We start from the raw sequence: 18,011 nt of genomic DNA, 5'->3' as shown, positions 1-18,011 counted from the left end.
ATGTTTTATCACTACATGTAGCCCCTGTCATCTATTATGATCTGTCAATTAAGAAGCTGGATCAACACAAAGAAAGGTTATGAGAACATTACCATAAGACTGCTAAGTAGGAGAACCAGCTGTCCAGATCTCCCCGTGATTGAGAGGTTTCCAAGGATGCAAGACTGTAGTGCTGAAACTGGGAAATTCTTGAGCAAACAAGGACCTACCGATAATCCTATTGCTAAGCCAAATAAGATTTTCTCTGAATGACTATGGTATACTGAAGTTTAAATCATAGGGGAACTGACTTCCTATAGCTTATTTTTTGGCTTGATTGGTTTGGGAGAAATGGGATTAATTGTATGAAAAAAAGAATCTGTTAGTATAATGGAAGGGACCACATATTATCAATAGTTCATAAAATATATGCCAAACATAAAAAAGAAAACAATACAGAGTTGTTGCTACTGTCTCATGTCCTTCAGTTTCTTTAAGATAAAAGAGCTCTCATCCAGAAAACTGTCTGGGTTTGGCATCATCCCTGAAGATGAACCTAAGAGGACATCTAAAACTAGCTGCTTCTTTATGCTAGAAAAGCACTTAAATCATTCACAGTTTTTGCTAAACATGGAACCCAGAACTAGAAGGTCAGAAGTCAAAGGTCCTACTTCCAGTTCTGCATCATGACAAGCAGAGTCTTGGCTCCTTACAATCCGGCTGCCGTTCCCACTGAGTGCTGCCATACTCTAGGCTCACTGGCTTGAAGGCACACCAAGTGCTCTTTGTTTCACAGGATATCTCAAGCAGAATAGAGAATCATACAATTATTTTAAAAGTGGGAAAAATTATCTCCTGTTATCTCCATTTTAGAGAGCATGCTGATAACTACTGAGGCTACAGATGACAAAGCTATAAATAAAAAGAACATTACTTAGGAGAGAAGTCCCAATTTCACCAGAAACCTGAGAGAATAGCAGCTGAGATAAGAAAGACTTTAAAATTTTTGATCCTACTGAAGCCCTATTGAAGTCAACTGCTGCTGCTGCTGCTAAGTCACTTCAGTCGTGTCCGACTCTGTGTGACCCCATAGACGGCAGCCCACCAGGATCCCCCGTCTCTGGGATTCTCCAGGCAAGAACACTGGAGTGGGTTGCCATTTCCTTCTCCAATGCGTGAAAGTGAAAAGTGAAAGTGAAGTCGCTCAGTCGTGTCCAACCCTCAGCGACCCCATGGACTGCAGCCTTCCAGGCTTCTCCATCCATGGGATTTTCCAAGCAGGAGTACTGGAGTGGGGTGCCATTGCCTTCTCCGATTGAAGTCAACTAATATGAACCTATGTGTGCAGAATGATATTTGCTGAGGTTCTAACAAAACATAAAATAAAACAGTGCTGAAATTACCTGCATAAGATAGCTTATCTACCTGATTTGGTCATATATAGAATATGAACTAGAGGAAAAGCCTTTCTTTGAGACCAGTGTTGCAAGGTGGGTCTCAACGAGTAAAACCAGTATTCTTGCCTGGGAAATCCCATGGACAGAGGAGCCTGGCATGCTGCAGTCCAAGGGGTGGCAAAGAGTCAAACAAGACTTAGTGAATAAACAACAACAACATGAGAGTGTTATATGATAGCCCTAGTCTCCCTAATCCTTTCATTCTGAATCTGTGACTTCTATTGCCAGGCACCCTCCTGGTTCCTATCTAGCTGAAAATAAAACAGGCTCAATCAGAAAAAATGGCTATACTTCATATTTGTTGAGGACAAATACTTCCTTGTCAAATTGATAAGTTTAACAATTCTACAAAGTCACCTGGGGAACTAGACCTACGGAATAGAACTGATACTGTTATTGCTGTTTTTTCTAGCTGTGCCTCGTGGCATATGGGATCTTAGTTCCCCAACCAGCAACTGAATCCATGACCCCTGCAGTGCAAGCAGAGTCCTAACCACTGGACTGCCAGGAAGTCTCTGCTGTACTTCTAATTACTGTTCAAAACACTCTCAGTCTAACAATCTGAGCAGTATTTGGTTGGCTTAATTATTCCCAGGAGTCTGCCAGTAATCACTTTATGGAAGGGACCTAGATGCCCTCTAATACTCATACTCTCTCATCAAAGGTTCTTCAAGGGACTTATCTGGCAGTCCAGTGGTTGGGACTTCACGTTTCCAATGCAGAGCATGCAGGTATGGTCCCTGGTCTGGGAACGAAGATCCCACATGCTGCACAGCATGGCCAAAAAACAAAATTAGGTATTTTTAAGAGCAGGGGGGAGGTTCTTCAAGAGGGGCTTTTGCAAGAGGCAAAGTAAGGATCCCAAGGGAAGCTTGGCTGCCCAATCCAGTGCAACCAAGGTTGCCGAGGAACTCCCTTTCCAGGGGGTAGTATGTGGCCTACCCCTGACTTGGTTGTACAGCCACCTCTGTAGTTCTCTGTTTTCCTCTCAACCCTGAGAGGGGAATGATATTTCTTTGTTTAGATATTTTTATCTCTTAAGCAATATTTTCTACAGGCTATGGAAAAAGTAGCTGTTGGTATGAATGACCTGCTCCATATTCTGACCTGAAAACGCTCAGCCAACCTCAAGCAATCAAGTTTTCCTCTTTGCTAGGGTTCAATATCACTGATTAGTGTGTTCATTTCTCAGTATAGTACATGGTAGGTCAGAACTTCTGAGATGAAGCAATTCTCCCACCTCAGTCCCTCAAGAAATCAAGTCCCATGTTGTATAGCTGAGACTGATATACTGGGGGTGGAGCAACAACACAAAATATAACTACAGAAAGAGAATATAAATTTTCTGGATTGAGAAGAGTCTGAAGGAGAAGCAACAGCCCAATCTTACTCCCTTATTGTCTTTTTCCCTCTAGAGAGTAAAGCACAGTATTGTAAGCAATAGTTGAATCAATTAACATTTAGTTAGTTGTTAGAAGTTAAGTGTGAGACTGTAGCGGGTTGATATGTAAACACTAACAGCTAGGTTTACAACTAATAGGTTGATCAAATGATCAATTAGATCCCAAATTTCTCAGCATCTTTTGCCAAACTCTAATACACAGCCCTGTATCCCTACTGGAAAAAAGAAGGGATCCTAGTTAAAGATAGGGGAACCAAGATCTTTCCTCAAATATGTAATGAAAGCCTTGCATAGTACAGACTTAAAAACAACAGATAAACAGAAGGGCTAGAATCCAAGCCTACACAAAAATGAAGAATATGCTTAGACTCTAGTCAGAGTGGAGAAGACCACAGTTTCCAAACAGAGGACTGACCATGGCCCTGAGGAAAAAGGAAAAGTTTATTCCTATTAGAGGTAATGGCTTTGAAGGGAAGAGTCCAGATGGCAGATAAACAAGAAGAGGAAGGGCTTTCTCCTCTTACCCCACATCCTTACTTGATTTTCAGTACAGTCACTAAAGAGATAACCTACTTGGGGGGACTCTAGTTTGCTTTTTGTTGTTGTTTGTTTTCATTTGTTTTTTATTTAGGTGGAGAGAAATAAAATAGAAACCATGAATATACCTTTCCTAGACGTTGCACAACAGAGAGTGTGGAAGTATTTACAATGTTTGGGGGTGGTTACGTCTTTCAGCCTTTTCTTTCAAGGCAATGTGTAATAGCAAGTCAACTATCTGACAAGGACAACTGTCACTAAGGAAACTCACTAGGGGTGTTTCTCAGAATGATATGCCACATTCATCTGCATCAGAATCATCTAATCTTATTTTTAAAAAAAAGCAAAAATTCTCTGGTAGCATTCAAGTTTCTAAATCAGAATTTATGGACATGGGGTTAAGTTTTTAAGATGCTTCCCTGGTGGTTCTCTAATAATTTCCTGATGATCTGCACTAATGTTTAAAACTATAGTTCTAGAGGGCCTATAAGATATCAACTTGGACAACTGGTAGTGTAGCAACAGTAAAATTATAGAACTAGAAAGACTTTCCTTTTTAAAAGGGTTATGTTCATTGACCACTGCTCAGAGCTGAGTATTAACAAAAGAGCAACTCTCTAATAACCTATGTCAAACAATGCACTTACAAATAAAACAGTTAAGAAGTAATGTGGAATCATTCTTGGAATGGCAGCAAAAATACTTATACTTACCGAAATATGGTGTGCATACATTGGCCTAGACAGGAAAAATGCTGCATCATGAGGTGTGTGAAATTCATTACAGAGCACATCAATTGAAGGCACTCGCTTTATATAATCTTCTGTGCTTAGATTAGATGCTAAAAACCCACCAAACTGTACCAGGGTATCATGACACTAAATTTAAAAAATAAGACAAAAAACACAAATGTGCTAACATTTTATTAAACCAACGTAATGTTTTCCAAAATGACTAAGATGTTCTTTTTAACAATATTTTGATTAACAGTTAAGAATTCAAATATTACTACTTGAAAGAACTTTGGAGACAATCCACAAACTTAATCATATTACAAAAAATACACTCAAGTCCTGAAAAGTTGACTAATTTGAGAATTTTTTAATATAAATTTATTTAAATTGGAGGCTAATTACTTTACAATATTGTATTGGTTTTGCCATACATCGACATGAATCCGCCACGGGTGTTTTGATAGTTGACCAGGGTCTCAAGTTCACCACTTTTAGTGGTAAAATATATTTACCTAAATTTTATAGAACAATATTATGTATATACAAGTCAATTCTCTTGGCCCTTAAAAGTAGAAAATTTTATAAAACACGTGTGATTTTTTAATTACCTTGTAATACGGTGATAGTTAAACACATTTTTTAGGTTAGCCATAGGTTTCAGTGCTTAATGCATTGACTAGAGACGTATTACTACGTCTTTTGTCACCTGAACGTTATTGACCAAGAACACATTAATACATTTTTAGAGAGTGATACAATTAACATCACCATGTAAAGTTGTTAGACCTTAAAACTGATCAAGGGTTCATTATACAATCTATGGTTATCGTTATTCACATTTTGTTAGGTTTTTGTTCTAAACCTGTGTATATTATAAATGCAAGTTTATTACCACAAAATTTTCAAAAATGACTGAAAACCTTATACTATTATATCCCCTAGAGCCATCTCTTAAATATCATAATTTGCACAGAAATTGTCCCTATTTCCAGAATGTCTATTTTATATATACATCATATACCATAATATATATACCATATATAATATATACCATAATATATATAAAATATATATATACCATGGTATATATAACATATATGATGAGCAAAATGACATTTTTCAAATTACATAACATTTTATATTTTCCATTATCAAGATTTAAAAACCCACAGAAACACAAAGGCCACTTTAACTTGCCTGATCATAGAGTTTTCCCACAAGTTTCAAATGTTTCTCTCCACCTTCCTGAAAGATTACCCCATTCCTCTGCTGAGCCATAAGCAAGCAGAGAGGAAGAGCAAGATCATGGTCTAATAGTGCATCCTTTAATCTCTGGGAGGATTTTTTCGTGTTTCTTATCTGACCAAAATAACCACCCTGCAAAAGAGAAGACATACATTTTACTAGTGTACCAGTACATAACACATGCCATCTGATTTGAAAAAAGAAAACAGGAAAGGTTTGGTTACAATCCAGAAGATAAAAAACCTCACACACCTTACATTCCTTACCTCTCCTGACAAATTTTATTTTACTAACACTATTACTGCCACTGGCTTTAGTCACTGGCTTAAAGATAACCACCAATTGTCTTTAAACTTCTACATATTTTCCACTTTCTACCATGTGGTTCCTTAAAAAGGACTATTCTTTAGTCAGTTCGGAGCAGATTCAATAACAGAGTAACTATGCTCAGATTTATGCCAGCTGGGGTATCAAGGACCACAGAAGATTTGATATTTATTTCCTTTTAGATGTATTACTATCTTTTATACTTTGTTTCAGCTTTTTTAAAAGGTTTAAATAACTAGAACATTGCCATTTTTAAAAAGGAGGTGGGGACAATTATAAGAGAAGGGTATGACTTTGACATTTAGTTTCATGTCATTTTTAATTTAAATTCTTTAAATTCTTTATTATGAACAAGCATACATTTTTATTACTGTAGCTTTGTAGTACTGTCAGAAGTCTGGGAGGGTTATGCCTCCAGCTTTGTTTTTTTCCCTCAAAACTGCTTTGGCAATTCTGGGTCTTTTTTATTTTATTTTAATTGGAGGCTAATTACTTTACAATATTGTATTGGTTTTGCCATACATCAACATGAATCCGCCACAGGTATACACGTGTTCCCCATCCTGAACCCCCCTCCCTCCTCCCTCCCCCAAATTCTGGGTCTTTTATGGTTCCATATAAATTCTAGGATTATCTGTTCTAGTTCTGTTAAAAAAAAAAAAAAGTCCTAGATATTTTGACAGGGATGACATTAACTGTAGATTGCTTTGGGTAGTATGGCTATTTTAACAATGTTAATTCTTCCAATCCAAAAGGCTGGAATATCTTTCCATTTCTTTGCTGCTGCTGCTAAGTTACTTCAGTCATGTCCGACTCTGTGTGACCCCACAGACGGCAGCCCACCAGGCTCCCCCGTCCCTGGGATTTTCCAGGCAAGAACACTGGAGTGGGTTGCCATTGCCTTCTCCAATGCGTGAAAGTGAAGTCGCTCAGCCGTGTCCGACTCTTCACAACCCCATGGACTGCAGCCCACCAGGCTCCTCCGGCCATGGGATTTTCCAGGCAAGAGTACTGGAGTGGGATGCCATTGCCTTCTCCTCCATTTCTTTGAATCATCTTCAACTTCCTTTATTAATGTTTTATAGTTCTCAACATAATAAGTCTTTCATTCCCTTGGTGAAGTATATTTCCAAGTACTTTTTAAAATGTGATTTTAAAAGGTAGCATGCACTCAGTTTGAATTTTAAGTCACTAAACAAAAAGAGCAACTCTCACCTCAGCTTTTAGTTGCTCTCCACCAGTCATGGCTTCTAGTTGCTCCATTGTCATTTCTTCTGTAATTTCTATTCCTGCCATTTTTTGTACCACTTCTTTCAGTATAAGCAGGTCAAAACTATTTAGGAAAAATAAGAAACAGTCTACAGTTGAAACTTCAAATGTAAATGAGTTGTAATTAATACACTAAGAAAGAGGAATGGAGACAGGGAGAGGAGAAAGGGAAAAAAAGAAAGGAAGTGCAAGTTCAAAGTTGCAATATTTGAGACTAAGATGACAGTTTGCAGGTCTGCCTTAAGCATATTCATTACTGTGCCAACAGTTATTCATTTGAATTCTCTAAGTTTATGACTACTGATGAAAATAACACCTTATGACTTCTAAGATCTTCCTTAATGAAGAAGGAGTAATGAAGTAAAAACATACTTTTCTACAAAATGGATGCAGATGTGTTTCCAAAGAAAGGTAAAGCTAAGCATACCCAAGATACAAGTTAACAAAGGAACAGTGGTTTTTCTAAGACTCTTTTTCTTAGAAAAAAGAATGGTGGTTTTTCTAAGAGAGTAAGTGCTTACTCTCTCAAGTTGCCTTGCTTCCCTAAACGTAGCCTTCATGCAAATTAGTATGCAACAAGTACCAATAAAATCTTTTCATTATATGGTCACAAAAACTATATCACAGTACAGAAAACTGAACTAGAGATTTTAAAGTAACATGATTATTTTCCTGGCCTAAATAGTCACAGAAGAGTAAAATGTATGGGACTGGCCAACAGATCCTTAACATAGTTTGTTTGTTTTTTTTAATTTTCCCTAAACCAAAACAATCTGTCAAGAATTACTTAGATAATAAACTTGTTTGAAGCACCAGAGAGCTTTACAGATTTCTGTTTGCTTTCTACCAGAAAGCTTTTGAAAACAATTTTCAATTCTTAGTCTAGTCGGTCTACTGCTGATGGGGTTTAATCTACATTCTAATTCAAACTCTAAGCACTGATATTAGTCCAGAATAAAATAATAAAACTATTTATACAGAAAAGAGGACAGTGTCCAAAGACACATTACTGTTACCTATCTCTAAAGTTTAAATTCAAAAAATAGTTGTTTTAAAGATAGTATATACACCTTCAAAATAAACACATTCCTACCAAATGCTCAATGTAAAGGCCAATTCCTGCCCAGTAGCATAATCAATAGTGCAATATGTTTTGCCATAAGAGGATTTAAAATATACCATATCAATTATTTATTCAGAAGTCTAATGCATAGTCAATATGATTTTTTAATGAGTTACATATATAGCCAAATATCATAAAATTATAAAATTCTATTTATATATGTAAGTTATAATTTCTTTAATTTCTTTTAAAGAATTCCATGTAAATAAGTGAACAACTATTATTCTTAAGTCTACAACCAACAAATAGTTTTCCAAGATACTAGCAACCTCAGTATCCCAATACCAGCAGAAGCACTCTTAATTATTGAATTTCATTTACATATAATTTGCTATGAATACCTTTTGCCTGCCTTTAGCTGATTAGCCACATACTGAAGAAGACCAGCAAGATCAATTGGATATTTACGAAAAACTGCACCACAGAAACTAGCCAGACCTATATGAAATAAAAACAAAAAACAGGGCTTAAAAAAAAAACAGTTCATAAAACAAAAAGCACAATATTAAGTGTCATTTCAACTAACTCAATTTCCAAAACAAAATGAGCTGGGAAAAACTGTTGCCAATGCCACTGAATAGAATTTTATAACTAATAATATTAAGGTTGGTACAAAAGCAACTGCAGTTTCAGACAGTGAAATTTTAAATCATTATAACTAGGCTTAAACACATCTTTATTAATCAAAATAGGAACCACTACAATCAACACATTTTTGCCAATGAGAAATAAGTTTGTTTATTCCTGAAGCATAAAATATCCATGCTTCAGGATTTGGCGAACTCCTGGAAACCATTTTCTGCATCCTGCTGATTATGGAAGCATTTACCCTGCAAAAAGTTGTCAAGATGCTTGAAGAAGTGGTAATCAGCTGGCGACAGGTCAGGTGAACATAGCAGATGAGGTGAAACTTTGTAACCCAATTCATTCAACTTCTGAAGTATTGGTTGTGTGCCATGTGGTCAGGCACTGTCATGGAGAAAAACTGGGCCCTTTCTGTTGATCAATGCCAAATACAAGCACTGCAGTCTTCGGTGCACATCATCAATTTGCTGAGCATAATTCTCAGATGCAATGGTTTCACCAGGATTCAGAAAGCTGTTGTGGATCAGACCAACAGCAGACCACCAAACAGTGACCATGTTTTTTTGGTGCAAGTTTGGCTTTGGGAAGTGCTTTGGAGCTTCTCGGTTCATCCACTGAGCTGGTCATCCCCAGTTGTCTTACACAACCTACTTTTGGTCATATGTCACAATCCAATCAAGAAATGGTTTTTTGTTGTTATGTAGAGAAAAGACGACAATTCAAAATGATGATTTTTTTGATTTGCGGTGAGCTCATGAGGCACCCACTTATCAAGCTTTTTCATCTTTCCAATTTGCTTCAAATGCCAAACAACCATAGAATGGTTGACAGAGTTCTTGGGAAACTTCTTGTGTAGCTGTAAGAGGACCAACTTTGATAATCCTCTCAGTTAGTCACTGTCAACTCCCGATGGCCGGGCAGTGTGCTCCTTATCTTCAAGGCTCTTGTCTCCTTTTCAAAACTTCTTGAACTACCACTGCACTGTACATTCATTAGCAGTTCCTGGGCCAAATGCATTGTTGATGTTGCAAGTCGTCTCTGCTGCTTTCCAATCCATTTTGAACCCAAATAAAATCACTCGAATTTGTTTTTTGTCTAACATCATTTCCCTAGTCTAAAATAAATATAAAATAAACAGCAAGTAGTTAAGTCATAAGCAAAAAAGATAAAAAATAAAATGAGAAATGCACATTAAAATGTTATATAACATCACTTTATTCAAAAGTGTATAACCACATTTATGTAAGAATGTATTTCAATATCAAATGGCAAAGTTCAACAATGCACAACTGCAATTACTTTTGCACCAACCTAATAGCTAATATTCATTGATCATACATATGCCAAGTAGTCTACTAAGCTCTTTATGTAATTATCTCATTTAATCTTTGCAATAATCATCTCAAGTATAAACCTATCAATAAGGAGTTACAGTTGGTGGCTCAGAATTCTGGAACAGTTATGTCATGAAACTAGCTAAGGATCACAGAGTTGGGTATGAGGTAGAACAGTGATTCAAATATTTAGGCCTGATTCCACAACCTGTGACATGAATTAGGCCACAACAGAATCTTTCATATAACTCAAACTTGAATGATCAACAAAACACTTGCCACTCAAATGTTTGAGTCACACACAAAAAAAAATCTCACTTTATCTAGGAATGTGCCACCAGTTGTGGAGGTGCAAGGAAACATCATCAGACCAAGAAGCAAACAAAAGACCAATTTTAGCCAATAGTCTTTATCACATTAGTAGAAAATCCCAGTCAAGAAAAGAGGAGGAGACCCTAGTGAAGTCAAGTGATCTGCATCCTTTTCAACAATTATTTGCTGAGCACCTAAAAGATAATGCACAAAACACAGGTCCTGGTCTCAAGGAGCTTACATTACAGAGAGATACAGAAAAGTAAACTAAAATAACTATGATGAATAAAAAGCTACACAACAGTACTGAAGAGGGACACTTTATTCTGACTTTTTGGGCGGGAGGTGTTAACAGGGAAAGCTTCCCAAAGAAAGTGACCTGAAATCTAATGAATAAGTAGAAGTGTGCTGGAAGAGATGAGTGGGTATGGATGTGTACCCCCAAGAAGAGGGAATAATATGTGCAAAAGGGCCATGGAAAGTGCAAGAAGTTCACTTTCCATGTGAACTAGAATATTAGGGAGGGGCAAAAGATGAGGCTAGTATAGAAAGAGGACCTGATTCCAAAAGAACTTACTTGTATGATATATTACAGATTGCAGACTTCAAAGGGCAATGGAGAGTTACTGAAGATTCAGCTATTAGAGACACAACTGGTTGAAAGAAAATGTAAATGGCTGCTAGAAATCAAAGGTACAAGGGGAAAAAACAATGCTACGGCTTTTTATGAAACAACCAAGTTTTTGTTCTTTTAAGGTAACTAGAACCTCAGGATGGAAAGGAGAGACGGAAGAATAGTTCCCTTAATATTAATTGTTCTAAAATAATAAAATGGTTGGGAGCTTTCATCTCCCTCGTAATGTTTCTCCAAATTCTATCACAGCCAATACTGATCTCTTGAGTTAGAAAAGGAATAAATACCATATGAACCTCCTTACACAACCGAGGACTTGAACCCTCTGTAGAACAAGATGAGTGGTTAGATAGTCTCAAAAGCTCTTGACAAATAGATTCTTAGCATAGGTAACAGAATACATAGCATGGCAGTTAACAACAGATGGGAATTTCATCCTTGGAAAAATAAAAATACTTACTCTGAAGCCAACTTGAGATGGTTGTGTCGTCATGTTTCATCTTCTCCTTTTCTGGATTAGCTAAAGCTTCAATGATACAATCTTTCATATATTAAGAAAAAATTTTAAGTCATTACATCCCTAACAATGACTTTTAGCTAAGAGAACAATAAAATGCCACCCTTTGGAAAAAAGTTAATTGTTAGCTTCAATTTATTACAAATTATTGAAAAATACACTCACTGTAATACCAACTTTTCTTTTTAGCAGCCTCTTTTCCATCTTTTAGCATGCAAGATAGAATCTAACTATATCAAAGATTTTTGGTAATCTTAACATTATCTTTCCCAATATACAACCCAGACACAAACTCCTGACTGGCCAACCTTCCAATCAGCCATCTGAATCAACCTCAGATGGTTAAGAAAGGAACTTAGAATGGGGAAAAAAAAAAAACAACATTCACCACTACAACCTATGAAATGTAAAACCTATGAATTACTTCATTTGAAAGGATACAGGCCAAGACATCATAATTCAATGAAGTGAGGTATTTCAATGAATCTACTACAGGTGTTATCAAGTTATCATACTTCTGTATTTGTGACAAGATCTGGAAGATGGCAACAAAGAATAAAAGGCATTAACTAATCAAAAGAGAACTTCTACTGTGCTAACTAAATAATGGCTAGTCTTTTTTATTTTTCAAAAGAAAGAATATTTAAAATTAGTTTCCTTCCATTGTTTATTTATATAAAACCTACTATTCTATCATTTCCTAAGAAAATATTTTCTTAGGCTACATTTTCCAATTAGGAAATAATTCCAGGACATCCAAACTTGAATTTTGGAATTATAGAGGCTAGACTGACAACAAATGTGTTTTAGAAATCACATTCTAAATATGAAAGTGTTACATCTGAATTGCAATGAAATGCTGTTCAAGTGTTTCTAAAAACTAAATCAACAAATAATGTATCTCTTTATTAATGTTTTTGTAACTCGAAATGTGATACATGAGACAATGTCAGAAAATCTGTTTATAGCAGCAGCATTGTCACATTACTAGAAAAGTAGATCAATGTGTTAAATATATAGCATACTAAATTTTTAGAATAACCATACAATGGTTCATTTGCTAGAGTTTTCCCCTAAAACTATCATTTTTTAAGCTACATCATTCTATTTCCACTTGTGCTGATTTAAAGACAACAAAAAGAAAAATCCCTGAAAATAATATTAACCTCAAAACATACATAATCAAACAAAATGGTTGGATTGCTGTGGCTCAACTTCCCAATTTGTCTTCCAGAAGGCTTCACATTTTCCTTGGTTAGACGCCTACAAGGGGAGAAAAAGGTGGCAGGGATCATCTTAAGTAATTTCCCTTGTAATGTTAGTAGCTTTGTTACCTCATGAAAAAAAAAATTTATTTCCCATATATCCAAAATGGATCCATGTAAACCACCACCCTCATCATATGCTTTACTGCAGGACTTGAGCTATTTTGATTATGCATTCTCCAAGAGGGTATTAAACTTTTGTATTAATGCTTAACATTTATAATATACACATTTTCATTTTACAGTAATAGTCTAATAAGTATCAAAACTCTTAACGTACTCTGCTGCTGCTGCTGCTGCTGCTGCTAAGTTGCTTCAGTTGTGTCCAACTCTGTGCAACCCCATAGACAGCAGCCCACCAGGCTCCCCCGTCCCTGGGATTCTCCAGGCAAGAACACTGGAGTGGGTTGCCATTTTCTTCTCCAATGCATGAAAGTGAAAAGTGAAAGTGAAGTCGCTCAGTCGTGTCCGACTCTTAGCAACCCCACAGACTGCAGCCTACCAGGCTCCTCCATCCATGGGATTTTCCAGGCAAGAGTACTGGAGTGGGGTGCCATGGCCTTCTCCGTACTCTACAAGTACATAAAACTCTTCTTACAGAGAATAATCATTTCAGATTTAGAAGGGCTCACTATCAGTTTAGGGATTAAGATAACAAATTTGGTGTAATTCATTGAAATACCTCCTGTCATCTGTCTTAGTGACCCTAGAAGAGTGATAGCCAAGACTGCACTTGATACAAGAAGTTCTCTGATTTTCATATTCAAAGTAATCAAGTCCTAAAAAATCTATTCTACTCTTTCCTTTCTCTTTAATTCACCCTCTACTAAGTATTCTTTTACTAACATTTTGGAAATTTATATCTATGAAATGCTTACAAATTCAAAACAATTATTACACAGGATCTTAAACTCTTCTGATGAGATTATTACATAATAAATCTAGAAACTTGAAAAAATAACAAGTGACAGCTTTCTAGAATGAAAATATAATGAAGCAAATAATGAATTTAGTTGACAGTTCAAGGAATGTGACCATTCTGGAAGTGACAAACTATAATTATCTTAAAAATCTTAAGACAAAACTGATCCATTAATCAAAATTATTTCATCAACAACTGCTTCCCTTTCCCATTCTCTATGCCCAGTTTCTTTTTTTCCCATAGAAAAGAATGACTCATCAGTTTTAAACTTTAGTTATACTCTGTTCTACTTTCAAGCTTACCACCACCTGCCCTTACTTCTAACCCTACTATTTCAGGTAGCCCTCATACTTGACAAAAACAGCCCTTCTTTCCCATTTTTTTATTTCATTCCTTTCTGCTTCCTCCCTCCACCAAAAAAAAAAATGATAATAAAAGGAATATTCTCTTGATTATGTCTTCCCCTCAAGCAACTATGGTGCTTGGCATATGGAACACAATCAATGAGCATCTGTGGAATGAATTACTGGATGCCCTACAGAAAATTCATGTTTGAAACAGTAATCAAAACTGGTGAAATTCTCAAGTAATAAATTAATAATTTCATTCTCAACTTAAAAAATTCAATGAATACGAAAATCATATTGTTCAAGCTAGTGTAACAGTTACAGCTAACAAAAAAATCCAAATACATGAAAAATTCTGCATATATTGTTCTGTAATAAACATTTATATTAATTTACTTATTCATTAATTCATACTAATGTCTTCTATGATGGGCAGAGTGCTAATCACTAGAAATACAAGGAAGAGCAACAGTTCCTGCTCTCAAGCTCAGTTCAGCTGGGGAGGTAGATTTAAAACCATTTTAAAAAATGTTTTATTCATAAACAATTAGAGCAACTTATAGAACATTACTTATTATACACTATCAATAGTATAAAAAGAGAGGGAATAATATATTTGTATCTATTTGCATATACATAAAAATATCAAGTGACAAATAAGAAACTAAACAGTGGCCACATTTTTTCCCTTGGGAGAACTGAGTGGACAGGGTGAGAGACTTTTTACTATCTACTTTTTTATATTTACTAAAATTTAAAACATGTGAATGTATAAACTAGTAAAAAAAAAATTAGATAATTTTAAAAAGAAAAATAATCATAGCAAATACATAAGCAGTATGATAGTATTTATATGCATATTTAATAGTGGCGGCACAAATAAAGAACAATCATCGGACTTCCCTGGTGGTCCAGTTGTTAAGAATCCGCCTGCCAATGCAGGGGACACGGTTCGATCCCTGCTCCGGGAAGATTCCACATGCCGAGGGGCAACTAAGCCCATGCACCACAACTACTGAGCCTGCACACCCTAGAGCCCGTGCTCTGCAACAAGAGAAGCCACTGCAATGAGAAGCCCGCGCACCGCAACTAGAGAAAGCCCACACGCAGCAATAAAGACCCAGCGACCCAAAAATTAATTAATTTTTTAAAAAATCAATTTTGCTTGGTGGTATATGCAATGGAAGGCTTCACAGAGGTGACACTGGAGCCCACCATCCAAGGGTGAGGTCACCAGGTGGAGAGAGGAAAAGAGGTAAGGGAAAATCTGTATGAACAAAAGAAAAAATATATGCAAAGGAAAAGGAGACCATAGCACATTCAGGGAAACATACGTGGGGCTCAATACAGCTAGAGGTAAAACTGACAGGAAGTGAGGATGGAAATAGTGAGAGACAGATCATGGAGGTGCTCTTATATCACCATGCCATGAAGTTTGACATATAACCTGCAGGCAATGATTAGTCACCAAAGGATTTTGAAGAAAGAGAATAATACAAGGCACTATAATACTCCAGCTGAAAGAACTAAGTAAGCAGGGGTAGAGAGTGGAAGAGACAGATTCAATATTTAATACATCATTAAATAATCCATATAAAGCACTTAGTTCAGTGTCCATCACATATAGTAATGGCTTCATAAATGTTAGCTATTATTAAAGCTAGAAACCCTACTTGGGAAATTTTTAAAACTGGAACTCTTTCGGAAGGACCAGTTCTTATATCACCTCTTAACATGCCTTCCTTTCCTAACTTCCATGAAGTGGAATAATTCATTCTCTTCTCAATTGTCCCAGAGAACTTTATACGTGCTGTGTAACAGCCATCTATTAAACCAGACTGTGGTTGTACACACACTTGTTTCCCTAGTAGACTGCAACCTAGGACAGTATCACTAGGCAAAGAGAGTCTCACTGCATACTGTTTAATCTAGTTAAACTAGAGAATGCACTACTTCTAATTAGAATAACCATACCACTGCTCGAATGTAAAAGAAATGACAAAAAACAGCCTTACTGAAAATCCTTGCAATACAGCAGTGTAATTAGTATCTAAACCAGTACTGATTTGAAGTATACAATTTTCATAATTAAACTTCAAACAGTTTACTAGGAATTAGGAATAACATCACTCTTATGTGTTTAGTGACAAAATAAAGCACACAAATTTAAAAAATGGAAATATTTCAAAAGCTGAGTCCCTAAGGAGATAGTTTTGCATGATTCTACTAGATCTTCCAAAAAGGGGGGAAAAAACTGCTATAACTTTCAGCAGAAATTCCTAGAAGTTTGACTATCTTGTGTAAGCCATTGGATGTAGTACCCAAATTGAGCAAAGGCCACAGTATGCTCTCCTTTAAAAAAAAATCCTATCATATAATGCATCCTATTTATAGAGCTTGTAGCTATGCAAAATGACAACTACAAAAGCTAACATTATAGTCAAAACAAGCTAAAAACCACAAAAACTGGTAGTCACTCTATGGGAAGTATATAATCAGCTATACCATTAGTAAATACTCCCGGGCATACTCAAAACTGAAACTCAGACAAGCTGGCTGAAAGAAAGTAAATCAGATCCAGATATTAAGAAGAAAAATAAATTAAAACTTACTTCATGATATATTTGGCTCTGTCTATTGTTTGAGCTTTAACTTTTACTAAAAGTGGATGACTGTTGTAAGTTTCATTCTTCCACTGGCCATACAGACGATATCTTTAAAAATGATGAGATGAAGAATTATGAAAAGTTAAACATTTCACGATTAGTGCACTAGAACTGTTTAACTAAAAATGCAAAATATTATATATTTACCTATGCTGATATGGAAATGTTTTAAACATTCCCCATAGTTCCTCAGACATACAAGCATTGCAGTCCATCAAAGAAAGAGATGGAAGTAATACCTGGTCAGTAATGCTAAGCAAACAGCTAAGGATAACTTCCTAAGAAGAAGGGAAGAAAAATTATTTCAGTAAGAGGTGCATATTAATCCCTCCCCCTAAAACAAATTTCTGTGAGCCTTGGAAAAATTGCCATTCTTTGATTCATAACACACCATATCTAATTCCCCACATTATCACTGTACTTTTCACAATGTATTTGTGTTTCTCTATCTAAGAAAGCAAATGAGGTGAGGGAAGGAAAGGTGTAGCAAGAATGAGGGACTTTTTATCCCTTTTCCTTTTTTGAACAAGGTAATCCTCAAAAACAGGAGGCTGTCAATCTTAAAAGATACTTTGTATGATAAGCCAAAAGCTATATTCAACATGTACAAGTATAAAATAGTTATTCACATAGGTGATTAAAGCTTGTTCACAGTAAAATTCACAGTATGCTGTACCTAGACAAACATTAGACACACTGGACTTTTCTAGTCTCTTACCGTTTTCTCTTTATCTTCTTGTTTGCTTCCATCAGACTGAAACTAAAATTTAAAAAAAAAACTATAAATAAAATGCAAAAAGATTAATATTATGCTGTCACAACTTCATTTCTAATTCAAAAAACAATCAACTTGCATGTGGTTTTGAATTCTTTCCTAACTTGTTACACACATGTAGATTTTACATATAGCCATTATTACAAATTAACATTTTAAATTCTTATCTGTATTTCTAACCTTCAAATAATTTGTAACATTCATGAATTTTAAAGGCCAGATTTATAAGCCAATTCTTTCCTCAACCTCATTATCACAAACCTACCACATCCTAAAACTGATCTGAATATTTATTATAAAATTGTAGCAAGCTCAATTTGGTTATAATGCATTTACAATTCTCCTTCTAGACATTCTAGTTTTCTCCCTCAGAGTTGGTAAAACCTAACACCAAAGCAATAATAACAAAAACTAAACTCAAAGAAAATGTAAAGCTACATTTTAATTCACCACTACTTAATCCCTCACCAAGAAATAAGCCCAAAAATATTACCAACATTGCTGACAAAGACCAAACCACTTCCTAACTTAAACAGACTTGAAAAAACGGCCTGGGTCATTATTTTATCAGTGATTTGCAG

At 35.8% G+C, this 18,011-nt stretch overlaps 1 protein-coding gene across 14 annotated transcripts in view; it reads right to left on the bottom strand.

Moving 5' to 3' along the window:
- THOC2 (THO complex 2) overlaps positions 1-18,011 on the bottom strand; it is a 120,195-nt gene that overhangs the window by 25,664 nt on the left and 76,520 nt on the right. For 9 of the 14 annotated variants that reach the window (XR_005725319.1, XR_005725318.1, XM_040265214.1 and 6 more), the window contains exons 13-22: positions 17,374-17,415; positions 16,803-16,933; positions 16,602-16,703; positions 12,622-12,718; positions 11,897-11,990; positions 11,399-11,479; positions 8,415-8,511; positions 6,897-7,014; positions 5,307-5,486; positions 4,089-4,253 (exon numbers count right to left, since the gene is read on the bottom strand). Coding sequence is in view for 12 of the 14 variants with exons in the window: in XM_040265214.1 (XP_040121148.1) it covers positions 4,089-4,253; positions 5,307-5,486; positions 6,897-7,014; positions 8,415-8,511; positions 11,399-11,479; positions 11,897-11,990; positions 12,622-12,718; positions 16,602-16,703; positions 16,803-16,933; positions 17,374-17,415 (1,107 nt within the window). In the remaining 2 variants the exon portion in view is untranslated. The remainder of the gene's footprint in view (positions 1-4,088; positions 4,254-5,306; positions 5,487-6,896; positions 7,015-8,414; positions 8,512-11,398; positions 11,480-11,896; positions 11,991-12,621; positions 12,719-16,601; positions 16,704-16,802; positions 16,934-17,373; positions 17,416-18,011) is intronic. The other 5 variants (XM_040265220.1, XM_040265225.1, XM_040265219.1 and 2 more) reach the window with 1 other exon arrangement.

This window comes from Oryx dammah, unplaced genomic scaffold, assembly GCF_014754425.2.
Source record: "Oryx dammah isolate SB20612 unplaced genomic scaffold, SCBI_Odam_1.1 HiC_scaffold_23, whole genome shotgun sequence".
Classification (NCBI taxonomy): domain Eukaryota; kingdom Metazoa; phylum Chordata; class Mammalia; order Artiodactyla; family Bovidae; genus Oryx; species Oryx dammah.
The sequence above is the reverse complement of the archived record's forward strand: the minus strand, read 5'-3'. Positions and strand labels throughout refer to the sequence as shown.